Below are 27,973 nucleotides of genomic sequence, written 5' to 3'. Positions count from 1 at the left end.
TCACTTTTTTGGGGTGGGTAAATGCATACTTACAATGCGATGACGCCAGCGGTCTCGCTCCGATTTTGATGAAACCATGATAATTATGTAGCCTTACATAAATAATTGAACACATGTTTCGGGATTTTGCATAATGCTCAGTTTCAACAAAGTTATGATGGTATAAGTGGCCGAAAATTCGCCTGTTTCTCGTGAAGGTTTTCTTTTTTTGTTTTTGAGGGAGAAAAATGCTAATTTTCGGCCACTTATACCATCATAACTTTGTTGAAACTGAGCATTATGCAAAATCCCGAAACATGTGTTCAATTATTTATGTAAGGCTACATAATTATCATGGTTTCATCAAAATCGGAGCGAGCCCGCTGGCGTCATCGCATTGTTAGTGAATTATTTTCGTTGTTAGGTATTTTCCTCACTAAGAAAAAACCGTAACAAATCTCTGAATACAACCAATTTGAGAAACGAAGGTACTTACCCTACCATACATTTTCAGCTAAATTTGAATTTTTAAAAATGATAAATTTTGATCCTATTTCAAAAATGAAAGAACATTTTTGCACGGAATTAAATTGAGTTTAAGAAACTTCCACATTTCAAAAAACTTTCGATTTTCCGAATTTTCTGGCCTGTAGCATTTTTTCAAAATTCCGAAATAGTATAAAAATTTTAATCGTTAATAGTTTTTCGAAAACCAGTTTTTATAAATTTTATTGAAATAATTTTTTAGCAAACATGTTCTTTCATTTTTGAAATAGCGTTAAAATTAGAAAATTAACAGCTTTTTGAAAAATCTTTATTTGGAACATTCAGAAAAATGAAAATTACGGGTCGGGTTATTTCGGTGTTTGGTAAAAATTTAAAATTGGTCGGGCCCAAATTTGAGGGAACCACTTCATGCCCACGCATTTTAAGCTTCAACGAATTACGATGTAATTCGTATGCGAGAATCTGTATATTTCTCCCTCATGAGTAAAATTTCATAATAAAAATGGAAATTGTCGCTGACGGATTCCGTCATAATTTCATTTAAGCTGAGCATTATGAAAAATCCTGAAACAAGTGCTTAATTATTACTCTTTACATACACAGAATTTCCAACAATCACACAAGATAAGTATAAGAGAAATATGCCAACTGTTGAGAAATGTTGGTGTCAGGTAATTCACACATATCGGAATTGTAAGTAAAAACGCGTAGGCCTGAAGTGCTCCTCTCCAACTTTTACGCTACAAATTTTAAATTGCTTAAGGACAGAAATAAGTCGACCCACACTTTTAAGTTTTCTTCAATATGCCTAATTTCCTTTTATCTGAATTTTTAAATGAAGTGGAAGTGTGAAAGTTTCAGCTAAAATCAGAATTTTGTATATGAAGTAAAATTCGAAAGTCAAACTATTAACATTGAGGGTATTCATTATTTCTTCGTATCCTTAGTATTCTTCGTATCGTAAAATAACTTACGACGCTTACGAGATTTTGTAAGCGTCGTAAGATTTTCTCATCGAAAATCACGTTACTACGCTTACGATTTTTACTAAACCTGACCCCTTGTTTTTCTTCGTAAACTATTTTACGATACTACGGATACGAAGAAATAATGAATACCCTCATTAAAAATTATACATTATGTTTGCTCTAAATTCATACAAAAGTGTAAGGCAAAGAAATTCATACAAAAATAATTACATATGAAAAACGAATAAGATCAAACAGTTTAATGTTAGATGTAAGAAAATGTATTTACGTGGAGTATTTTTTTGTAAAATCTTCAATTCACAAAAAGTCCATTATATCTAGTGTAAAGCTTGCGACCTGGCCCGGGCTCTTACGGGCCCCGGGCCTGGTATTTGGTACCACAATATACCACGGTTGGTACGGTACTGCCCCCCCCCTCGAATGTACATACATGTGACTTTACCAGTGGGTATATAATTACCACTCTCTCTTCTATACTCCTGCGAGCCTCATTGTAGTATTTATACACATACACTGTAAATAATCTGGTAATAAACATTACCGAAAAGCACAAGTATAGTGGATCTACTAAATAGTGGATCACTTGGTAACTTTATTAGCCAAGTGGTCAAAAACAGGTTTCGAAATCTGAAATTCTTGCATAATATTCCAAGTATATCTAATTTTATACATCCGCGGACAAAGAAGACTTTAATCTATTATCCATGTCGTATTTACCCTTTTTCCTAACCTCCGCCGTTAGTGCTTTTCTGGAAGACTTTGCAACTTCATTGCTAATTTTCTCCCACCGGAAGCAAAACTTTCTTGAATTATCGACTGTTTCGCAAAGCTAGGAGTATGCCTTCTTACACATAGTCGACATTTTTTTATTGAGCGAAGATGAGGGATGCATGTGGGGTTTCCATTTTTCGACGTCTAACTGAATTTTTTTTCGATTTCTTCCTTAATACTTGTTGAATTGTGGATTAGTCCAAGGTCGGTCCACAAAATTACATTTTATATTTTTTGATACTCATTGATGAAAGGAATCAGACGGACTGTCACACATTTCTGAAAACAAACCTGTGCGTCCCCACAGCCCTTCTAAAATGAGGGGTCCAGAACACGCCCAAATTTAAAGAACGCCAGCCAAACCTGAGATTTTTTGAGAAATTTCGAAAAACATTTTAATTTCTCTTCGGTTCTCAGTTGAGAGACACATTTGCCATGAAAAATTGCCTTTCCGGAGTTTCTGTCGCGTTTTTAAGGACGTAGGACTCGTCATGAATGACCAACTTTTTTCGTAAACTTTTGTTGCAAAGCTTCAGAGTTGGTGTGGTTACCATTTTTTCTTCAGTTCACGTACATTTTGCTGGAGATTTCTTTACATACGCTTTGACCCCCATTTTATAGGCCTTAATATGGTACAAGTGGTTTGTATTAATCTTTGACTTCATGGCAGCATCAGGCACCGACGTGGATGGAGCATTTTCAAAAAACTGCTCAATCGTTTTTAACTTTTGAGGGGTCGATATGATGGTTTTTTTCAAATGGTGGTTATTTGAAGCTTACATTTTCGGATTCTCCATACTTTTTATGTATGTCTTGATTTTTGCACGGCAATACCCAACTCCGTTGAAATGTACTCAGGTCTTCTTCGAGTCTTTGTCAATCAAATTCTGATACTTATCCAAAACTTGTTTCCCGACTTCTTCGCTTTGAAATCTTGTACGAAATTTATTTTCCATTCAAAACTTATGAAATTTTTGTGGCATGTGGTTAGATATATTTGGCATATTGCCCATCACTTTCAGATTTTGAAACCTATTTTTGACCACTTCGCTACTAAAGGGTTCGGATTTATTTTCTCCCCACTTTTGCCAGTTAAAAAAGGTAAGCTAATTTCTCAAAACGGAGACACGCATGGAATCCAATTTTTTTTCTCAAACATACCTTAGTATTTGGTCTTTCGATCACCCACGTTAGCCGCGTCCACAACTCTTTAATTGTCGCTAAGTACTCATTTTTCCAAAGTGGTTCTCGATATGTGATTGAACTTTGCTTAAATTTTCATTGTTAGCTCTGTTGTTATCCGTGGTTTTGGATCTTTATGCATATCATACTTAAGTATGGGTCATAGGTCCTCCAAAACCCCAACATCCGGATTTTTATCGGACCACACCCCTTCGCTCCAAACCGTTTTAGCATGCCCTTTGGAAAGCAGCATGGTAGTTTTTGCCATGTGGGTTGCACCACCATCTTGCATGAAAAGTACTGACTAACATATGGAATAAATTCCTTGCTTCTCATGCTATCAAAGTATTTTGGTTGCATTTGCGCTATAAAATTCTTCGCATTTATTTGTGCTATATTTGTGTAATACGAACAGTTGTCACGCTACGCGCAAAAAACTACCCGCTACCATAACTTTCGATACACATTATGAAACACTCATGGGTGGTACAGGCGACTTTTTTTCGGTTTTGTATACCATATGTTCTAGGTTCAATTCTGGATATGGCTCATTTGAGAATTCATTAGTCCTGAGGATATGACGCCATAGTTCTTGACCTTGCTTTTTCTCACCGAAATCGCCACTTTTTGGGAATATTTCCCCAGATTTAAGACGGTCATCAATGTTCCTATGACATGTGAATGTTTCCTGGGTTAGTTTATAAGCAATGTAACTCTAATTCGTCGACTTTGTAAACTTTTGAATTGTAGCATGGGAAATTTGCATGTTTATAACTTTTAGTCGTTTTGAGTCAATTAACTCTTTTCAACAATTAAGTACACAACTTTCGGTTCTTCGTGAATCTTGAGCTGAATTGTTGTAGTTGTAGTAGCTGACATCTTACTACATCGCTTAGACTAATTTTTGTATATGACAAAATTTCTGCTCGTCCGTAGTCATACAGTTTTTCGGATGCTTCAAAATTTTTCCGATTTTTTTAAATGTTTAATTGCTGCACAACTAAACATTTTATCAAGACTCTATGAAGGTCATAATCGACCTATGGTATTGGACTACTCATGGTAAAATTTTCATTAATAAGCATTAACGGGTTCAGAAATAACAGCTGAATTTGTGTCTGCGCGAGTAGTGAAAACTGACTGGGGAGAAAATAAATACGAACCCTTTAAAAGCACCAAGTGATCCACTATTTAGTAGATCCACCTTATATGACTCTACCAAAGTGGTACTGATATGTTGTATCCTTTGGTAATGGCTTGGTAATAAAGTTCTTCCATCATCGTAACGATTTTTTACTACATGGTAAAACATTATTACCAAATTTATTACCGATAAATCATTACCGGCTTATTAAGAGTGTATACATACATACCTGAACATTTGCATATGCAGATAATCCGAACCACTTCAGTAGGCAACGTTCCTTCTTATCTTCTTGGTTCCAGTGGGCTTATCAAACATCAGGAATTATGTAAATACGTATGTATGTACATATGTACATGAGTTCGTTGGTGCATGACAATTCAGTTTCTGGCCGACACCCATTTTAAGTTGAACACTTTCACGAGGGTAAAACTATTTGTAAAAATAATTTGGAATACGTGTAATTTTTGGAGGAAAATTACAATGGCGGAGGATTACGTACCATGGCCTAGAGAAGAAGTTGCGAAAATATCTTGTAAGTACATATTTACATATGTTGTGAAAATTTGTGTCTTTTGTGATTTTGGTTGATGTTAGTTAACTAACATTCGTTGGGGAGGTAACGCCGCTAGTTTTTTTAATGTACTTTTTTCTGTGCTAACAACATAGCTGCGTTTATCGCACTCAATACTGTCGCACCTATTCGTGGATATCTTTGCCCCATAGAGAACGACGTGATTGCCGTTCTTGTCGCCGGTTTCTGCTCAATTTGTCTCATTGGATACTATCGGATGGAGAACAAAGAAATTCAACAATTTCACAAACCTTTAAGGTTTGAAATAGGTTGACAAATTTGCCAAATTTACTGGGTTAGGGGAGATGGATTGGTCGTAGTTTATCTATAAATGTTTACGTGAATAATTGAGACATGTTTTTACTCCATCAAATATTTTATATTACTCGAACTCCTTAAATTCATTCGCTATGAGGAAATACATACGAGAGTTAAAATTTAAAATTTTGGATTTTTCTGGTCAAAATAAAATGTTCAGTTATTAAATTTTCCATCTATTTATTGTAACATATTTATCTCAGATCATAAAACTGGTTAAAATATTATCACCTAATTACGAACTTAGGTATGTACTTAATTTTGCATAGTTTTTTCCCATCTAGAAATGAATTATCATTAACACATCTTATAATTTCTAACTTAAAGATATCTACATATAAATCAGTATTAAGTGTTAAATAAATAAATCAATAATTAAATAAATAAATCAATAATTAAATCAATAACTAAATAAATAAATCAGTGTTAAATATCGTATACTATTTAATTTCTAACCTTCAATTTCTACAGTAACACTCGCATATCAAATTTTCAACCTCAGATTTCAACCTCAGAGTATACGGAACATAAGCTCCTACAGAAGTGTAGTCATGAACTGGGTTCCATAAATGCTCAGCATTTCCAAGGATGCGAATCTTCACCTTTTTGCTGTGGCCCAATACCATACATAATTATCCATCATATTATTGTTATCTGCATATTATATAAAAAAACATTTCGATTAAATAATTTTGCAGTCATACACGTCACGAATTTTGGTAAATAATTTAATACAAATTGGTAACTTTATACTACAAAGTCGTAAAAATTATTACCAAAATGGTAAAGATTTATTACAAAATCTTTACCAAATGTAGTGCGCGTCTCTGTATAGTCATATACGTTACGACTCCGGATTATAACCAAATTATTTGCAGTGTAATAACAATTACAAACAAATTGTGCATGGCATCATTTTCGCTTTGCTTACCCAATCCATGGATGGATATCAAGACACGTAAATCACGTGATGTAATCATATACTCGAAAATGTATATTTGTAGGTTTAAATAAATATACAAACTATTTAAAACTTTAATGTATCCCAGGACACAAAATAAATTCATGTAATGACGGGAGGAAGAATGTGCAGGAAATTTGCAAATCGGTCAACAAACAAACTATCTGAACTTACCATTTGATTTATTTTTTCGTCAGATTTTTCTGCCTTCACAAAATATTATGAGGTTTCAAGGAATCTTTGAGAAGGTCCCAAAATTTCAAGTGTGTAGACATATCACAAAAATATGCAGCACTAAACTCTTAATAAAATCAATAATCGACGGTATATGTGACTCTACCGCGTAGTATTGATCTGGTATTAGGTCTATACTACGTGGTTAAAAATCTAATACCGACTAGTATTGAAAATAATACTGTCAAGTATTATTTTAATACCGAATTTATACCAGCTTTCAATTCCAACTCGGTAAAGTCATATATGTATACCACACGGTATTGAATCAATCCCAGCTTTCTAAGAGTGCAACTATTTATAATTGTAATTATTATACAAACTTCTAAAATCTAGCTATTAATACTAAATCCATACCCTTCTAAATCTGAAGGTTACGGGAAATGGCAAAAATGTTAGGTCTGTAACGAACTTTTCAGTCCTCACCGTCGACAGGCTTCAGTGAACAGTCATCAAAAAGGGGTTTCTTTAACGACGGTGGACCTCTTCCCTTTTTTCATGTAAACTGAATTCCTGCGCTAAAATTAATTTTTAAAAAGATAAATTCTACCATGAGGTCTAATTTTGAACGGTCATTCAGGGCACACATGGTCAGAGAAATTTATATGGCACTTTCAATATGGGGAGGGGAAAAATATTAAATTACTTGTGCAAGATGTACAGGCTGCCAATCGGGATTCAAAACACATTGAGCCAGCTTTTTACCCAAGGGAATCACGGAGTAAGCCCCGTCCTTCCTCAACCTCAACTCGAATGTGTCGAATGGAAAACTACTGTTGTAGATCCCACGCTACATACAAATAAATTAATTTAGTGCAATAATTCTAAACTACACAAATATCTATCCACATACGTACCTCAACTTTCTCGCTGAATAGGGAAAATGCATTCCGTAAATCATCCGCCGTCACAACGAAAAAGTGGTGAACCTTCCGGAGCTTGGGCTGCTTAAATGTCCTCATGAGATGGTAGGCAACGAAGGCATTATATTGGAACAGCTTACTACGATAAAACTTGTTCCAGCTCTTCGTGTCTTTCGGTACAGACCCAGGGTCAACGCAGTGTCTCATGAGAAATCCGCCACTTATGTGATTATAATTTTTTACGACGGGAGGTGAAGCCGGGACAAATAGGAATGTTAGAACTACGACAGCTACCACAAACAGAAAACCAATAATTCGATGGAAGGGGAACATTTTGGACTCGATTTTTTGAAAGAATGTGGCAGGGATTCTTTCTTTTATACTTTTTCAACCGACATTAGCAGGAAGTTAACAACAAACTTTTCTAATCTATGCTTACTGTTCTCACAGGAAGCAAACTTTGATTATTTTGGACCTTGTATTTTCGTCACTTCAAATAGTAAACGGTTGTATTTATAACAGCGGCATGTTTACATTTCCTGTTGGTTAGCCGGTATATTTATGTATGTGCTGACTTGCTTTGTGTCTGAGTTTTGTTGTAAACAGTTAATCCCAGTGATGATACATATTTATTTAATCATGTTTTGATTTCTGGTATGCATTGGGATATTTTATTATACTTTTTTCCATCGTCTGACATATTATATGTGTGGCTCTTCTTATCTAACTTCGCTTTCCGCGGTATTTACATATGTCCAACGAAAATCACCACTGCTTGCTTTCTATGTAGAGAAGACGTCTAATTTATATTATAAATATAGGTCAAATCTGAATTATTAAATAAGAACGTAAAAAACTAAGATCTCATCATCTCTTTTGGAAACAAGTTTAGACAAGTTTCTACACTTGTGGGATACTCTTGGTGATTAGTGTTTTAGTTTTGTTTGGAGAAATTGTGAGGCCTGTTATACCAATAATGCTTATCTCTGACGCTGATAAGCACTTAATCCTCACAAAAACTCACAAGCAATACAACCTCTTCAGAAAGATGGATGACGGCTTTGCTAGCGTCATCCATACACATTCATACACCATTTTTGATTGATGGAACATGATTAAATTCTAAATCTAAAAAAGATTGCTACATATATTTCGTATTTCATAAAGCATAACAATACTGTAATAAAACATTACTTTCGGCCACTACATCTCATTTGTATGTACATACACCCCGAATTCGGGTTCAGTACAGAAATTCACAATTTTACAGCTAAAAGTTAAAAATTTCCTTGTAACCAAGTTAAATTGGGATAGGATTTCCCATGTTAAAATTGGTGTTTTTTTGGGAAAGTGCCACCACCACCTCCCAAAAAAACTTTACAAACTCAAAATTTGTATCAAAATGCCTTCTGATAGTTGTACTACCAAACAAACTTAATTTTATAAAAATCGACCCAGTGGTTGATTTTTTAGAGAATTTTAAAAGCCTAAATATATCACTTGAACACACTGTATTTCATACCAATGGATTTAATGTGTTCCCATCCTTAAATCTCACTCTTTTGAAAAAAATATTTGGTTATAACATACTTAAAAATAACTAGGATTGAGCGATTGCATAAGACATTTTATCTTTATTTTATATTTGTAACTACTCTGCAAACTTGATATGATTGTTTAATCGGCTTAAATGTAAATGATCCTCTCAACATTTCTTTTCTTTGATTTTGTAACCATTTTCAACCGTCAGACCGTCTTGTTATCCTAATTTAATTAAGACTACCCTGTCCTACCTTGAACTCAACTCAATATCTACAATTTCCTCCTTCTTTTCCTTGCAACTCTCCCAATGCTCATTGTCCAAGTAGGACGGTTGGTCCGGCTAGTATTTTTGTAAGGTACAATTTCTAATCCGACCAAGTAAACCACAAGTAAAAGTAACCAAAGTCGCGTCACACGAGGATCTCATTTACCACCCGTTTTAATAATTATGCTTCCCCTCTCAGCACATTGTCCAAAGCTAAATTAAGGGGCCCGACTTTTTAATTATGTACGGATAATGTGTCGTACTAAGATGTTTGGGATCAAATTTTGCTCTAGGAAGTAATATTTTAGAAAGTTTATGGTGCTTTATAGTTAAATTCTTTAGTAATAAAATCGATCAAATTGATCCAAAGCTTATACAGTTGTGAATTAAATTAAGTACATACACTTAGAATGAATCAATATGTGACATTATATCGATTATTTATAATTAATATGTCCACCCCCTAAAATCAATATTTGTATCTGCAATCAAACATTTTGGTTAGTTTTGGAACCGGTATCAATTCTCACGCATTTCTCTCCGATTCTCTCAATTGCGCAAAAACGATCACGAACGACACTACAGTACTAATTGTCTAAATAAGTGAAATAAATACAGTCATCAAATAAATATGTTGAAATACGAAATAAATTTTTTCAAACTTACCGTCGTAATTAGTTTTCTATCCAACGAGAAAAAGTTACTTGGGTGAATTTCAAACGTGTGGAGGGATACTGTTTGTCTTAATTCTTTAATAAGTGGACAAATCGAATGACCGAAGAATTGAGGGTGATTTCCCATCTCAACAACTCCAAGTTCAGACAGCGTACTGGTAAAATGGTCACCCTGGAAATGTCGGTAAAATTCAAATCATCCTCAACTTTATGAGGCTGTAGGCGTATCTGGAGAATATTTTAACTTGTTATTAAATTGCTAACAAATTACCAATTGCCGATCATAGTCAATTGCAATTGTTACGAATTCAACTTCAAAACCTTCAGCCTAACATCTTATTGCCATTTGCACAACTTGGCAACAACTGAATTGTAGCCGATATCATCTCTATGGAACACTCCGGAAACGCCTACTACCATATATGAGTCTACCACCATAGTAACAAATTTGTTACCGAGCAGTCGTAAATTTATTACCCGGCTGGTAATAAATGCCAAATGACAAATATTACCAACTTGCTAACAATCTTATTCCCATGGCGGTAGATTAACACAAAATAACAGATTGTAATCTCCATTACCACCGAATGGCTTTGAGTCAATGTATGTTAACTGACTGCGGCAGCCTATTCACGAAATTTTCAAATTAAACTTACCGCGTTTTTAATATCCTGTCCAACCTCTATGAGTATGACAATCTTCAAAATAACACATAAAACTATCACAACCATTGCTGCCGTTTGCTTCACCACGACACCCTGCAGCTCTCCGGCCGGAACATTGCTGAGCCTTATCAGTGTCACGAACAGGACGTGCACAGCCGTAATCAAAATCAGGATAGATGACGTGACAAAGATAAAAATAAATTGATCCGCGACTTCATTAACATCCCGCAGTATTTTGAGGAGTTGTCGCAACCTGGTTAATGGTTCCTTGTAATATGGTCGACCGAACGTCTTTCGGTCACAGTACGGACAATTGACGGCATGATCGCGTAATAAGTGGAATTCCAACTGACCCAGTGCTTTGCGAATGGAACGATGGAAGAAGATGAAAATTGAAACAAAAACTGTAAATGCAGCATCACAATGGATGTTGGTCCAATGGGCGATTATTTGCCCGGTGATAGACGTCCCGGTAACTACAGAAACAAATTATTTTTAGTTAATTTGGTGTATCCAAAGTTATCAGTGACTGCGTGTATAGTTGTTGCCACTCAGAAATAATAATAGGGTTACAAGCGTCGTAAATAGGGATTGGCTCTGGTTTCAATCACTGTCCAAAAGACCGTCCAAAGCGGTTTTAACCAGTTTAAGACACAATACGTTTTTTCCTCCAAAATAAAAAATGGGCACCACGACACAATTTCTTTATTGTTGACTTTTTTCCAAATTCTACATACGTAATCTACTTATCATTTTAAGAATTTTGGTATCTAATAGAGAATATTTTGGCAATGTCAGAATTTCCCATAAGAACACATGTTAAATTTTGTTCTTCCAAATTCCATCATATTGTCAACTGCATTTCTTCAAACTTAAACTAGAATTCAGATTTTGGTATAATCTTGCTAGGAAACATATAACATAGAAATTGTAACAAATTGCAAATGTTAAACAATCTTGAACGTTTCTGACATTTTTAAAATTTTTGTCTCTAATAATTTTTGAACACTTTTGGACTTTGTCCAGCCTAAAATCAATTTCGGAGCTCCAAAACTAAACGCTGCTCATGGACCTTATATTATTCACATCCTTTCAGATACTATCAGTATGTCCAAAAATTGGTGAAAACTACCATTATCTAAATAAACCCGCTAGATAGCTCAATCCCATAGTGCGACCACCCTTAACTAAATATTCTACAAAATCAATTCAATTTTCCCACTTTACCTTGAATCAAAATATTTAACGGCAAAATCTTCCAATCCTTGAAGTCTGCAGAAGCGAAAACATTTTCTAAATCCTTCTCTATGACAGTCACCATTGTACAGGCATTTATAACAGATCCGATTGAAAGAATGTAAAACTGAGGACTAAATATTGAAGCAGATTCCTTTCCAAGTAGTCCCAAATTAGCCATTGATTCTAATAATGATCGAATTTTCTTCGTCTTCAAAAATCCCATCGGTTGCCAGAGGTACCGTTGAATGAAAAATATCCAAATGTAACAACCAAAAATTATTTTATCGGTTGATCTATTATCCGGACTTTTATACCATTCCGAGCAAGCTACAAAAAATGGAACTAATTGAAGCAAGATAGAAAACGAAATGATACAAAATGTGGCGGAAGCGATGACCCATTTTATGGGAATTTTTACATTGCCCCAATCCAACTTCAAGGGTAGGATGCACAAGTATCGGGAAATGATTAGGAATACTTTGACCGAGCAAGTTCTACTTTTCGGATCCATCGTAAACTAAGGAGCCGAAGGGCAAACAGACGCTACTCACTTTACACATTTGACACACATCTCACTGAACTGTGACCTACTTAAATACCTATTGATCTGAACTAATGATAAAAACCACTTAGATAAAGATTAATGGATGCACCTTAATGTAGGTTAATTATTATGTATACAGATGGAGGAGGGTTTTGCCCATTTCCTTCAATCTAGATGGACATCAGGGTAAGTCTGCATATCGCATTTGTAAATGTCGAAATTAAACGAAAATATGGATTCTCTATTTTTCATGAATTTCTGTAAAGTAACTTACGTATGCAAGGAACACATACACTCAAAATAAGTCGGTAATAAACGATATTACTGGCGGTGCCTATGTATATACGGCTCAAGCACAATGGAATTAAATTTGTTACCACAGGTAGTAAATTTACCTCAGCTGAATTTACTGTATATTACTAGGCTGTTGCCCGTGTAGAACACGGGGCACATTTATTCACGCTCCAACTACTAAATACTTTCACTTCTAGTTCACTTCTGTAAGAAGTTGAATGACATTTTTATATCAATATCACATTTAGAGATTTATGACAATTTCCTTCTAGATTTACTTCACTTCTAGTTCAGTTCTCCAGAATTAGCAGGCTATCATACTCTTCTTAGTAGTTTTTTTCATATTGCATTTTAAAATGTTTAGGCAAAAGCGTCTCAGTTTTGGCCCGAACACCCTTTATTAGTCCTTACGTGTCTCATCTCGTCTCATCTCATCTCATCTCAAGTTTAATGAGACGAGATGAGATGAGCTTCAATTATGAGTATCTCATTTAGCTTTCGTCGCATCTCAGCAAATGGTGAGACGAGATGAGATGTGGTATATCTCGTCTCATCTCGTCTTCCGGCAACCCTACGTAAAAACTTATTAGGTTCGTCGGAACCTTATCAAGCCAAATGTGTGGGCTAAGTTTATGTGTCAGTTATTAACTTGTCGGTTTTATCGTCACAGCTTATCAGCGGCTGGATTCAATTTACAAATTCGGTAATATACAAACATACCTTTCGTGTGATGTAAAATAGCTTTGATTATGCACCTTGAGATAATTCTACGGTAGCAAATTGTAAAAGGTAGAAAAGTTTCTACTTTGCATCATAAAGAATTGGCCATACAATGCAAAAGTGAAACCTCATTTGTTGCTTAAATTATCTACTCATTAAAACAATTATACACATAGTTTAACTTTCCATTTAAATCACGTCCGTCTAAAACTTGGTCAGTATAATTTGCTTCCCAGTACAGTTATAAGTTCACTCAATTTAATCATTTTCGCAATTATCCAATTTTCAGCAGCCTACCACTTCGACCTCGGTCCGCCCCCGGTTCATCCACGTGGTAGAAATTTAATCAATTTGCTCGGGAATGTTTCAAATTTCAAGTAAACTAAAATAGATAATTCCACCGCATAAAACTTAATAATTCATACTTCCCGCATAGTTCGATTGGCCGAGGCACACCTACCGGGGCGTGGATTCGATGACCTCCCGTGGCCAATTGGGAGTATTGTCGAAATGGAACCTATGCTCACGGGGTGCATGTCAAATATGAGGAATTAAGTGCGTACATGGACAACACGGGGATTAATGGGTTTTCGCTGATCTGCATACGCGTAATTCTTAATATTTTTTCCCCCGCACTGTGGTATTATGAACCCGTGTTGTCTGTCTGTCTGTCTGCCGTCTTGTATAACTCTTTTTAAACTGTTCCGATCGACCTTCGGCACACCTAAAAAAATGCAAAATTAGAAACCATATTCCAAGATAAGCTTGCTCGGTTAAGTTACTAACCTATTTTGGTCATTTTAGAGATGCGGGTCATTTGTTCCAAAAATCCAAAGCAGTCGAAGAAAGCTGAAATTTGGTACCTGGGATAGCTAATGGTTTGTAATAGAAAATTATGAAATAAAATTGCAACAATTTCAAACACCCTACGGGGTAACCCATACGGATTTTTAGAAATCGTCCAATCGAGCTGGAATTTTAATATGGTAGTGTCAATGAGGATACAATCTACATAGTAATATGCTGTCAGATCACAGAATTTGTCCGCCTTTGCACAGCAGCCATGGTTGCAAACCAAATATTTGGTTCAGTCTGATGGATGTGGTGAGAATTCGCCTTCCGTGCATCCGTAGACTGTAAGTAAATCAGAGGTCGAATTTTTGTTAATTAATATTTAAGAACTGGTAGAGTTTTTGGAAATGAAGCACTTGATGACATACCTGCGTAGGGACCGATAAAAAATAATGCGATTGGAATTAGCAACGTTATTTAATGGATTTGGGACCAGATTTTTGGTATAACTTTACTTTGCCAGGACTGAATATTAAATATGGGAAGGATGGATATCCTGTTTTTATTTTATATTGGTAAATTCGCGTATTGATAATTCGTAGAATTGGGGTTATTATCATCTCCTCAGTAATCATCGTGATAGAACAGATGTGAAATAAATAAGTTCACGAGAGAAGTTGACATTAATTGCGAATAAATTCTCAAGCGTCACGAGTTTCCTGGAATAACAAATGTACCCACACACATTGAAACCCTCTTGAGATGGAATATGTACATAACTTAATATGTAATTAATTATTTATGTGTTCGCTGAAAATCTAGATATCATTTTATTAAATAAAGTTTGTGGATAAATTCATTTGCTGGTTTACTTCGTAATCAAAATTTATTAGAATTTTGCAATATTGCAATTAATTACTGGCCGGTCATTAGGTATGACTTTATTTTATGGCTATTTACTTGTGTGGATCAATGTACGATATCTAAATGATTCTGGTGGTTTCCATAATTTATTCTAAATGAGTTTGTATAGTTTTTATAAGTTGAAATTGTATAAATGTGCTAAATTTTAATGAACAAGTTACATAATAATTAGTAACGTTCAAGCCTACATTCATAAATATGTGCAGTCATATCTGTTAGTAGTGATGTTATAAGTTTTAACTGTTTTTATATTTTCCACATATTTTAGTTGTGAAATGTATAATTGTGATTTATGTATCAAGTGCAATATTTATGAATTTTGTAATAAAGGTTTTAGCTTTTTTATTCCCGTGTTACTGTTCTCGTCCACGATATACATTTCTACTCAAACTAATTTATTTTAACGCTGCAGGTACATGTATTGTTTATCTATGATTATTTGTAAATTCTATGTATACATTATTTTGTATATATATCCCGAACTACACAACAAGCACTGATTAGGCATTGACACTTCTTGGTGCTGATAATTCAACGAAATGGAACAAGATCGTATAACGATATGGTACTGATGGGGAGCAACGAAACGGCACCGAAATTCCATCGCTCAATCGTTGCATTTTTAGCGATTGATGAAACAGCGACGAAACACAAGCGTTGCACCACCACCAGATTGCGCACGCAATTTTAGTCACTAAATTTCCTTACAAAATAAGTACTTGTATGTCAATAAAAAATGCTTCATTTATTACTTCAAACAGTATTTCAATTTAATATTGCACGTATCCATAATTTTACAATTTTATGTAATGAAGTAATAAGATTATATAATTCAATCGGTACACACAATTTCAATATAATTACATAAATTAATATATACAACAAAATTAATGAGATGTCATTAATATCCTAATAATCAATAATTAGTACTTACGATTTACCTCAAAGGAATTGCATAATGATATATAAAATTATTTTTTGCCGAATGGAAGTAGTATACATTTTTTTGATAAAATTGAAGGGTTTAATTTTTGCAAAATTCCCAATTTTCTAACATAGCCAATTGCTAAATCTTTGCAAACTATTGGATATGACTTAGGCTCTAAATTTTCCATAAATATTCGACACATAAATTTCTGGTCATGTTTTTCTACAACACAAATTTGGCCAGTCTTGGTAACAAAACAATTATCACCTAGTTTAGCGGACGGAGCAATTGATGAGTTTGCCTCCTTTGGTCGTTTTATTGAGGCATCACTTAATTCAGAAAGTCTTCTAACGATTTGACTAAGAGGAGCATTATTAGATCGCAATAGCCGCTTAATTGTTTGCATGAAATTTTCAAACGGAAATGCGCTGAAATTATCTAACGCACCGTGAAGGTGTACATCTGCAGGTAAATGAGTTAATGAATGTACGTTAAATACAACAAGCTCTTTGCAATACAATGTTGGAATTTTGCTAACAAATTCATCGATAAGTTGAGCTCCCAAATCAATCCAATCACCATACTTGGCAAATCCCGAGGATAATATATAAACTGAAATGTGAAATAAAAGAAAATGGTTATACTTTTCTGTTGATAATACTCCTTTTAAACAAATTGGTCCCAAATACAGCAAAAAAGTTCTAAACTCAGTAGCTTTCCAATGTCTAATTTCTGCTAAACTTCTAGGTTTCCTTGAAAAATGGGAAGGAACGCGATTACGAAACAAAAGAAGTCTACTAGAAATAATTTTAATTTGATTTTGAGATAATTTATGGGGGATAGGCCCTTCTGTCCATAAAAGTAAAAATTTCTTCATTACTCCAAGGCAGCATAAATGCATGTAATCAAGTGGAATTTGGGTTATCATTCCTACACCTGCCTCAATCAAAGGTGAAATTTTATTAACTTCGTGATGATTAATGTGAACTTGATTTAATTACGAATTATTATCAACGGATATAATTGACCTACGGGGTATATTAGGCGACCAGAATACTCACCTTTTGCATAACAACGTTCACAACCATAATATGCATTGTGCCCTTTAACTTGTGTTATGAAACTTCGTGCAAGGTCGTCTGCTATAATAGCTTTCAGAATGAATTGATATTTTTTGTCCCCAACTACAACCCCACTTAAATTTAAATTGACTATTTCACGCACTAATGGATTAAGAAATTCCTGGAGCGATTTGGGTTTTTGAGTTCCGCAAAATAAGCTAACTATAAACACATTATTATCCCCCAGGCTACCGTAAATTTTGCATAGAATAGGCCAAAATTGCAACTTCGAGCTCTTGCTGATTGGTAACCCATCAATACCTAAGCTAACCTCAACTTTTGAAATATTTAATTGGGCGAATTCTTTGTGACATAAAATTTTAACTAATCCTACCTCTAGCCCGAAATGATAAAACTGCCCCCCATCAATATCTTGTAACTGTACTATTCTTTTGGTCTTAAGTAAAGTTCTAGGATCACTAGGAAATCCATATCTTGGCAGCCATTTTCTACAAATTTCTAACAAATCGCGTAACACAGGATGTGTAATATTATGGGTTAACGCCCACTTTCTCAGTTGTGATAAACGGCTAATATCATCTTGCAATTCGGCTTCGTTCTCACTTTCACTGCTACAACTATTTACTAATAATTCTAACCTACCATAATTTGAAATTGGTTCGATGTGATTGTTTATAAATTGGACTTGGGCCATGGAATTTGAATTGGACGGAAGCGTTGAATCTTGAGCGGTGGTTGATGAGACGGAGGCAGTTGATGACGGAGCCCTAATTTGCTTGAGAATTTTCGTCAAGCGGTTCTTCACTCGTTGGGACTTCGTTGATCTTGCGGCGTCCATTTTCAACCTTTGACCGTTTCTTTTTGCCTTCCTCCCCTATATTTATCGAGTCACGAAGCCACTTTGCGATGTAGGAATCCAATTTGCTGTCAATTAATTCGACCCTGATTCGTTCTGAAACAGCTTCTTGACTAAAGAATTGGCGAACTGAATCTATAATGATTTCTAGTGTTAGTATTTTTTAAATACAATAAAAGTTGATAGTAAGTACCATAGTAAAAGCAATAAAAGTACCTTTAACGAGCTTACAGCATTTGGTTCCACCAAATACGAATTTTCCAGACGCGTCGGTGAAGCGAAGGGTGAGAGCAAATTTATGCGAAATAATAAATTTTAAATTATCGTTTATGGCTCGGATTACGGAAGCTCCCCCAATACAGGACATGAACTCCACCTAGAAATTTGTTGCATTAAATATGATGTAGTTTTGTCATTTAATTGCACATAATATCAAAATTGTGTTATCAAAATATTTTAATAGCTTACCTGTTGATTATAAGTGTCGTCTTGCAGAAGAAGTTCGTTGACTTTCCCCGGCTCTTCCAGAGTTTTAATGGGCCAAACTATTCTGCTGGCTCTCCTTGATGGATTTGAAGAATTCAAGCAGCGCAGTACAATATTTTTAAGGTCTCGTACCTCCTCTTGCAAGAATAGTTGATTTTGAATGGAGGTTTCTTGAAATGCTAATCAAAATAATAAATTAAACTTAGCTAAATAATCTATTTATATTGAGATAGTTAGATAAATTAAAAATTACGAAATACCTCGAAACTCTTCGGTTAACACTGTAATTCGGTCATCATAATAATTCAAAGTTACCGGAATGGATTCAACTGTTTGTTCGGTTCCTTCACCACCTGATCCAAAAGTTTGAATTACTGCTTCATCTAAAAATCAAATTGTAAAACTTGAAATTGGAAAACTACGAATATTCCAATATTAAATACTTGCTTGCAACATAGAACGCTATTTAAAAACATTGAACTTACCTTGTAAATTCTCTCTATCTTGCGACGATTCGATTTCGATTTCACTGCTATCGACGTAGGTGGTTTTTAATAACTTCTTGGCCTTAGCATTTGCTCGTTCAAATTTATCTAGAATAAAAATAAAATTTATTTTCAAACTTGAATTTAAGAATTAATTAATTAAGGGATAAGGTTTTACCGTAACTCTTTCTTAAAATTATGTCCCAAATTTGCCACAAAGGGTCTGGCAGCGACTCGAAGTCCTCTTGAATCTTTTTAAAACCTTTAAGTCGATTTGCTGGAAAAGCGCACTTACTATTGTTGTCAGAAAGCCAAGTCATTGGCACCACTTCAATAGTCTTATCCACAGGAAATTCCACCACGCAAAATTTCCTTAATGTTAGGTCTGCCATTGGTATTAATTAATGTTTTATGAAAAAAAAATAAATTTATGTGATGCGTGGAAGGAATTGTGTTCCAAGATTTTGATAATGGCGGTGGTGCGTTCACACAAAATCAATGCTGATACAGCGATGATTCTGTGCTGTAAATGAGCACGGATTAGTCAACGAGTTTTCGGTGCGGATTGGTTGAAGAGTAAAAGATTATTTATCAACACCTATACATTGTTACGGAATGAGTGAGGATTTGGTAACAAAGTTTAGGCGTATAATTAGTATTGATTCTACAATATTGGTTGGACGATGGTTACAAGATGATAATTCAACGCCTTTTAATACACGAGAAATCTGAAAGAATTGGGTACCAAAATTTTAGCGTTTTATTGGTGACAGAAGAAAGTCGTTTTTTAGGTACCGAGTGGCAACCATAAATAAATCCGATAAGATTTCAATACCTATTATGCGTATTATCGTTGCTTAAATTTAAGCGTTAAAAATGCCGTACCAAAAACTCGTCATTTCGGTAATTAAAATTAAGCATAGATTTTTAGTTAGCAAATCATTACGCTTTTCGTTGTTTTATCTTCACTCTGTCAACTCGGGATGTAATGTTGAGCACTAGGTACGTTATCTCGTTAGAAGGCTATTGAAGCAAGCCTTACTTTATGAACTTTACAATAGATTGTATATAAACGTAAATATATTAACAACAAGTTACATACAGTAAACCTTAAGTAGTCATGATAATAAATATGTACATCCATAATTGTTCCTAAAAATAATTATAATGCATAGTGAATTAGGAACAAGTTATATGTGTGGAACGTACCATTCGTAAAGGTTTTTTTTAATAAATTAACAATATATAAAACTAAATCGTGATTTATATGAATATTGATGCGCTTGGTATTCATATACGACTAATGTGCATTCGTACCGAACCGTTATACCTTGCTGGTATAAATCAGGTATTAAAATAATACTACCTAGTTGTACTTTTAGTTCTACTTTGTACTGGTTTTAAACCACGTAGTATTAATTAAATACCCGATCAATACCACGCGGTGGAGTCACATATCAATACCGTGGATGGTTGATTGTGTTTAGAGTTATACAGCAAATTCTTATCAAATTGGCAGGGAGCCAGGCAGACGGACGGACAAGATAAATATGTAATGGTAAGTATACATATTTATAATGTGTATGATCTCGTACATATCTGAACAAACAAACTTTTCCCCTTACTTATTTGTACATATATTCATCCAGGGATACCAATGTAATGACTGATTACTAACGAGACACGTATGCAAACATATGTGTATAGTTTATCTACATTTGCGTCATTATTGTGAGATAGGGATACATAAGTAATTCCATCCTGCTTCATAAATTCGTCAGTTACTCGCTGAATCTTGTTAACCATCATTTGCCTCTACGACGCATTTGATAAGTACAAATCTGCAAATTGTTAAATTTGGACCATTGACGATTTTTATGCGCACAATAATATCAAAATTATAAATAAGTCCAACCAGTTTCAATTTCAACTCTAACAAATATTTTTTTCCAATTTTTAATGTAAAATTGAAAAAAAAACATAAAATGGATTACAACCCCGGAATACTTGCCTGGCAAGAAACACCTGGATTAAAATTAGTTCGTCGTCTTGGCTCGGGTGCCTTTGGAACTGTGTTTCAAATTTCTAGACAAAATGAAGAATCTGATGGAGAAGTTGAGATCGCCGTGAAACAAATTTCAATCGAACTGTACAAGCATATTTATCCCAACGAGGAGTTTCCCGTGACAAGAATGCTCCGAGAGATTGAACTTCTTCAAAATTTAAGTTTTCAAAGATATCCAAATAATGAGACAAACGATGGGAGTGGAAATGTTGTTAAGTATTTCCGACATTGGTTTAAAGGACCGGAGACGGCGGACTTGGAATCATTGAATCACTCCCCACAGGAGGATGATGATTACTCACCGGATGTTCCACCACATCCGAGGAATTGGCTTTTTATCGAGATGCAACTTTGTGGCGCAAATTTGCAGGTATGAAATTGATAAATTAAAAAAACTGAACTTGAGAGATTTCACACTTTTGAAGGAATGGTTGAATAAGCGACCGACCCAAGATGACCGGAATTTGATGGAAATTACACAAATTATTAAACAATTACTGCTAGCTCTTGGTTATATTCATTCCAAACGGATAATTCATCGGGATGTTAAGCCAGACAATATTTTTGTAACGATTAATGGAGACACGCAATCAGAAGGACGTTGTATCTCGGTTACTTTGGGGGATTTTGGACTTAGTAAAATGGTTCATGGGGATAAAAGCAAGATTACTACGGTTCGGGTGGGATCAACAAGGTGCTGTAATTGAAGAACGAGATTTTGATATTTCTTTGTAATTTTGAAGTAAACAATAATTTCCGGCTTCACAGATTCCAAAGCCCAGAAATGCTTCGAGGTGATGGGAACTATGCTGAGAAAACCGATATGTTTTCTGCCGGACTAGTTTATCTTTTGGTATTGTTTGCACCGGAAACGATAACATTTGTGAAAGAAATTCGAGATATTTTTGTCATCCTGCAAAGCAAAGCGGAAACGAGTGTATTAGACTGTCCGGATATGCTGATGTTCCCTGCTGAAGTTGCGTTAATTAAAAAATTGACCAATTTTATACCAAGTGATCGGTATGATTCCAAAGCGGCATTGGAAGCTTTGGATTGTCCAGGTCAGTTTTATAATACTAAGAGTATGTTAAATTTAGTACAAAAATATACCATATGACTAACCTTTGTAGAAAAATTCTTGGAGAAAATCACAGAAGAGCGGAAATGCGAGGCGACTTTCGCGTTTGAAGTAACACCACCGGTATTTAACTTCTTAGGGCGGGATGGCGAACTGGGAACTTTGTGGAACTGGTGGGAGTTGGGGACAAAGGTGATCATTGTTAGCGGAGAACCGGGAATTGGAAAAACAGAATTGGTCCGGAAGCACTGCGATATTCTTTGGAAACGAGGAAACAGTCACGTAATATGGCTAGATGGCGCAACCAGCAGCAGCCTAGCCATCTCGATTACAAAGCTACGTCAAAGTTTAGATACTTCCAAATCAAGGTTAGCAGACATTTTGGAAAGACTTCCAAAGAAGCTTCACAGCCCTAAGTCAACTTCCATTGTCGTGGACAACATTTATGCGGAATCGTCACACATTCAAGAGCTGATGGAAGCTTGTCAAAAATCTGGAGTTCGTTTTATCATAGTAGTCGCAAGCGATACCAAACTGTGTTCCGAACTGTCAGTATCGGAAAATCTGAGGGTTGGAAAATTGCAAGAAAACGTGGCAATCAAACTCCTTAGTCAACGCTTAGGACAATACATGGGTTTCGATGCTGGCAATGCATCCTTTTGAAGAGGAAGCGCTGAAGGCAGCTGTATCTCTGCTCAATTGTAACCCACTCCTGATGGATGAAGCAATTCGCCAAATTCAAGGAACGGTTTCCTCCCGATCCGTCGGTATTAAGTCTATTCGCTCTCTCCCGGACTATATATTTAAGGAAAGAGAAATACTTCTTTCCCGCGAGCGTGGTAATGTCCCTTCTCTGTATTCGAAAACCCACCGAATAATTTCACTGCTAGGGAATCCCTTTGAACGAGACCTAGTTCAAATGATGAGCTACTGCTTCCCTCACCGATGGATTGCGAAGAGGCAATTATTGGATGCTGGACTAACTCTTTTGAAACCTAGAGGCGGTGATTCTGGCGATGCAACAGGCGCCATAAATAATCTTTTTAAATTTTGCATCATTGAGGCAGATCAAAACCAAGAACATTTTCGAATATCAGGTATCTTCAGGGATGTAATTCAAATTTCTCTCCGTCGTGAAAACATGGAAAATGACGTTCTGAGAGCGATCCTGCAAAACATGAAAGCAGGCGGCACATTTTCGTTGGGCCTGCCACAAATCTGGACTTACATCGCCATGGAATCCAACACAGATTGCAGGATAACACTACTCCCAGAGTTTAGAAATGCAACCATATTATTATTCAATAGTATTCCCGACCCATTCAATGATTTTAAGAACGGAGTCATTCCATGGACTAAGCTACGCGTGGAATTAGAACAAAACTACGGTCAAGGGGATGCTTCAGCAATTATTGTCGGAGTCCAAGAGATAGCTGCAAGTGTTAATGGAGATATGGAGGTCGACGTAAGGAGGATGGTTACTTTATTCCGCCAACGACGTCAAATAGGTTAACCAGTTATGTTACAAGGGTAGTAGATTTTTATTTTACAATTTCTGTATATTTGCAGATTGCAATTATTTTAGTATGGAAAGTCACTTTCCCAACTTGGCTTTAAAGATGATGAAAAAGCTTCCGAAGGACGGGGCAATACAGGATTTTTTGACGGATTGGTATCTAGAGGAAGTGCAAAATCGAGGAAAATTCATTGCTGTTGGTGACCAAGATATCGACGCTTTCCTCATTCCCATACTGTGCTCAGAAGTGATGGTCAAGGGTACCATCCCATCGACGCGGGTATTTCGAATTTCAAAATTTCTTCTTGACTGTTATACCGATGTTGAATATATTTCGCCACTGCAACTCCTAGTCCCACTACGTTTAATCTGGCTGGCTTTAAGATATATACTAGAGCCGCAAATCCAAAACGGTAAAACTTGGCCGGAATTGTTTAAAAAGTATGAAATCCTTCCACAAATTGAAACTTGCTTTAGACAAGATTCAGTTTTGAACTTAGGCATGGGTTACGCAGAACATTTCCTTTTCACCCAAATGGATCACCTTTCTAAGTTTTTGCCTTTTGCAACAGACCAATTATTAGAGTTCTTGGTTGATGTTTTCATAGATATGTTTACATTTGGAAAACATCCACACCATTTATTTCGAGGGTTAATTCAAGAAATTTCCAATCCTGAAAAAAACGTTCGTTCACCCAAACAAAATTCCAGAACTAGACTGGAATTTGTAAGTAAAGTATTCCACAATGCAATAGTCTATAAAACTAATGGTAATCACATACCATACACATACGGGTTTTCCGCCAATCTTGAGATATTCAAATTCGAGCAAAGTTTCGTTGGTCAGAGTGACGTCTCGAAGCTGTATTTTCACACTGGTCTGCCCGAGATAGACAAGGACGAGTGGTTACAAGAATTAAATCACGTGCTTCGAGCACATGCCCTTCTCTCAAATTATGGGTTTGAAGAAGCACGTCGCTTACTTGCGGAGAAACCTCGGGACTCAAAAGGATTAGAGGATAAATTGAGCGTCGAGACAGGTGACTTCTTTTGGAATTCAAAAGTGTCCGAATCGGCTAACATGGATTCGTCATACGTAAATAAATTAATGAAAGAAACGATTCAATCGGTTCTCCCACCTCTCGTTTATGACGCTATTGAGAAATCTTCCCGAAATCCACTACTCCAGCATATTGTCCTTCACTTCCCAGATTTATTATTGAGTGAGGTATACTTCTCAAAATCCAAATTATTTGAAGCTCTTTTAAAGTTTGACCCCCACACCACAGAAGATACTGCTTGGCTCGACTTTCTTACCATAAAAGCATGCTCCTTATTATCAATTCCATTACCTAGTGTTCGGACGGAACAAAATTATTTTGATTTTGATTGAACAAAGATTTCTATACTTTGCTACTAATAATGATAGGATATCCACAATCTCAGGAGCATGTCCAAAATTTGACCAGTGCTTTGATAACGTCGCACTACTTGAGTACTGCGGGGAAAGCGAAAGCTCTTAAATCATTTTGCACTACGTTAATGGTTTATCAGCGAGATAAACGTTTTCCGATGGCAAATGTAGAAACGGCGTTAAGATCATATACCGCTGTTGTTGTGCGATTTAGCGAGGATGAATTGAAACTATCATCAATTAATGCAATAAAAGCTTTTATTCTGGGTCAAACGGTTGAAAATATGGAGTATAGCGTGACCATTGATAACTATGCTGTAGAGGTGCAAGAATTGTGCAGTTTCATTGTAGAAAATTGGGCGTCGAATAGTTTGATCAATATTACAATTGCTGAATCTTGTTTAATACATGGGTTTCATGTTGGAGTAGATGTTTTCCCTTTGCTAGAGAAAATTTTGCAAGTGCTAGTTTGGAAAGATGACAAAGCAGGGATTCTCGATTTGGGTCGACTAGTCAAAATACATTGCACCAAAACAAAAATAAAACATAATGAAGAGGTGACCATGGTCATGACAAAGTTTCGTAAGATTCTAGAAAACTGTCGAATGTTGAGACCGGATTACTTGCCGTCGTTTTATCTTGATTCGGCACAGGATAACCACTCCAGAAGGGTTGCGACTTTCTTTCATCCCGATATTCAGTCGCTGGATGACCAGTAATTTAATGCGCGTAATTAAAACAGTGCACATTATATAAGGTATACATACATAACACCAAAATATCTGATAAACATGTATTTTGCACCATGACCTTAACGGGGTATAGCCTTAATTTACACCACATCCACGTCGATTAAATTATGCTCATCTAGCAAAAAAAATGTGCTAGGCCGTACGCTATTGTCAAATAATGCTCAAGGCGAGGCAGCAAAATCTATCATATTTAATATTCCTAAAAACTAAGGCTTAATAGAGACAGGCAATTTAAGAAACACTTAATTCTCACCGCGCTGATAGCTGACAGTCACAAGTTAGCGCACACAATTCTCGTAGAAGATATTTGCGAAATCCATCACACGCTAGCCAGTTTTTATCTTCTCCTTGGAGAATTCATCCACTTTAAATTTTGCATACTTTGGCATTTGCGTCATCACATTCGTTCGATATTCCAATACCTTGGAGCACAGCAGCTTTACAGAACATTTATGTGCTACGTACATAAAAGACTATAAACATATACTAGTTTCACTTGTTAGTGCATTCTTGATGTTCTTTTCTGATTCTAAACTTCAGAGTAGCAATTTTAACACCAGAAGAATTTCCGAGCGTCGAAATTTTCATAGGAAAGTTCTTGAAAGTCTTTACATAAGAAAAACCGACAACACCATGAATCAAGACCGAGGAATGGACTTGAATCCAATATGGTCCGTAATAATGCTGCCTCTAATTAAAAAACCTTCGCAATAATTTGTGATTTGTATGACAAACAACAGCAACTATATACAAAACAAATTTCTCATTCACCTTAAATTTGGAAAAGACTCCATAATCGTCGCTACCAAACTACATGGACATCGCCCCACGAACAACGCTATAATTCCTCTTTGGACGGTATACGCGGACATCAGTTTTAAAAAAATGTTACCATGCTCAATGTTGTCAATATTGTACATACTAGATAGATAGATAAAGTTTATTCCTCAGATTGATGTAGCCAAAGCCTTTACAATCAAATGAATTAAATATATATATAACCTGACTCTCAGTAAATAATTTTAGTGTTATAATGCTCCAACAATTGTATTTCTGATGCTTAGGGCTCTACTGTGGGATCGCTTAACCTCACCCACTGGAAACTATCCATGCAAACTACCCGTCTGCAAGAAGTCGCCGTATGTTGACTGTGCCGTGTTACAGCTCGAGATGATGAAGGGATGATAACTACTTTTATTATTTCACTGATGAATTCTCAAATAAACCCGCTTATACAAGACCAGGATTTTCTCTTTTAACACTGATTTATTAACAATAACTAACCCACTTATCAATTCAACTCACACAAATCAATTACCCAGAAACTATCCCAACTAATTAACTACAAAATACTGGAGCCCAATTCCTCCGTGTCCTCACTCTCACAATGCTGTGATGGGAATGGAGATTTACCATGCCGTCTCCTCTCTTTCTTACCCGACGCCATACCACTCATAACTCGCTCCTCACAGTTTGGGGCAACTTGACATTACATGGTGTATGCATTACTTAAGGATAAATTACTACCTAATTACTTCTTATTTCGAAAAACTGTTCGCGAATACAAAGTTTTTATATTTTTATATTAACTACGACATTATTATCTATCAAATAAGTCAATTTCAAATTATGTTTACGATGGATAAATTTTCCGATTCATACAAATTTAACAAGGGAAAATTACTAATTACTGAATTACTGCAAATCTAGACGCGAAGACAACTATTTTATAATTTTTAATAATACCTACAATCATAAGCCTTATATTAAGCCAAAAATTTAGATATGTTTCCGAACTAATTAATGAGATATACTAATAATACCAAATTGCGCAAACAGCACCATTTCACATACATACATACACTTATAACTACAAACTTACAGTCAATAATCTTACTAGATTCGACATCTACTTACGAACAGATAAAAGTTTTTAATTTTGGTTTCATTTAAGTCTATAAAAAATTTATAATAATCTGTAATTTCACAGGGTTGATCATATTCTTTAAGGTACTCAGATCGAATTATATTATACCTGGGACATTCAAACATACTAATTTCTACATATTTCAAAGATCCCTGATGATGATGCAAGTGTAGTATCGAAAGCTAGGAAATAAATACCTAATC

The 27,973-nt window shown here is 35.5% G+C and overlaps 2 protein-coding genes across 5 annotated transcripts; one reads left to right on the top strand and one right to left on the bottom strand.

Moving 5' to 3' along the window:
- Nucleotides 1-5,460: 5,460 nt before the first annotated feature.
- LOC110850316 lies at nucleotides 5,461-14,809 on the bottom strand. Of its 3 annotated transcripts, none has more exons than XM_035851850.1 (9): nucleotides 14,686-14,809; nucleotides 14,252-14,599; nucleotides 13,926-14,189; nucleotides 11,896-13,847; nucleotides 10,660-11,144; nucleotides 9,996-10,175; nucleotides 7,517-9,924; nucleotides 7,306-7,449; nucleotides 5,461-7,177 (listed from the first exon to the last, which is right to left on the bottom strand). In XM_035851850.1, the coding sequence occupies exons 4-7, from the start codon at nucleotides 12,416-12,418 to the stop codon at nucleotides 9,856-9,858; spliced, it is 1,257 nt and encodes a 418-aa protein (XP_035707743.1). In that variant the 5' UTR covers nucleotides 12,419-13,847; nucleotides 13,926-14,189; nucleotides 14,252-14,599; nucleotides 14,686-14,809; the 3' UTR covers nucleotides 5,461-7,177; nucleotides 7,306-7,449; nucleotides 7,517-9,855. The 3 variants fall into 3 exon arrangements, with proteins under 3 accessions (XP_035707743.1, XP_035707744.1, XP_021953443.2); XM_035851851.1 differs by having other exon boundaries at nucleotides 5,461-6,118; XM_022097751.2 differs by having other exon boundaries at nucleotides 5,461-7,449.
- A 6,009-nt stretch (nucleotides 14,810-20,818) lies between these two features.
- On the top strand, nucleotides 20,819-27,083 carry LOC110850182 (interferon-induced, double-stranded RNA-activated protein kinase-like). 2 transcript variants are annotated; one of them, XM_035852256.1, is made up of 6 exons: nucleotides 20,819-21,453; nucleotides 21,509-21,777; nucleotides 21,852-22,144; nucleotides 22,214-23,669; nucleotides 23,731-23,957; nucleotides 26,908-27,083. In XM_035852256.1, exons 1-4 carry the CDS (start codon nucleotides 21,004-21,006, stop codon nucleotides 22,822-22,824), a joined length of 1,623 nt encoding a protein of 540 aa, XP_035708149.1. In that variant the 5' UTR covers nucleotides 20,819-21,003; the 3' UTR covers nucleotides 22,825-23,669; nucleotides 23,731-23,957; nucleotides 26,908-27,083. The 2 variants fall into 2 exon arrangements, with proteins under 2 accessions (XP_035708149.1, XP_035708150.1); XM_035852257.1 differs by having other exon boundaries at nucleotides 26,384-27,083.
- The last annotated feature ends 890 nt before the right edge of the window (nucleotides 27,084-27,973 follow it).

This window comes from Folsomia candida, unplaced genomic scaffold (assembly GCF_002217175.1).
Source record: "Folsomia candida strain VU population unplaced genomic scaffold, ASM221717v1 Fcan01_Sc005, whole genome shotgun sequence".
Taxonomy (NCBI): Eukaryota; Metazoa; Arthropoda; class Collembola; order Entomobryomorpha; family Isotomidae; genus Folsomia; species Folsomia candida.
Note: the sequence above shows the minus strand (reverse complement) of the source record. Positions and strands in the feature narration are given on the sequence as shown.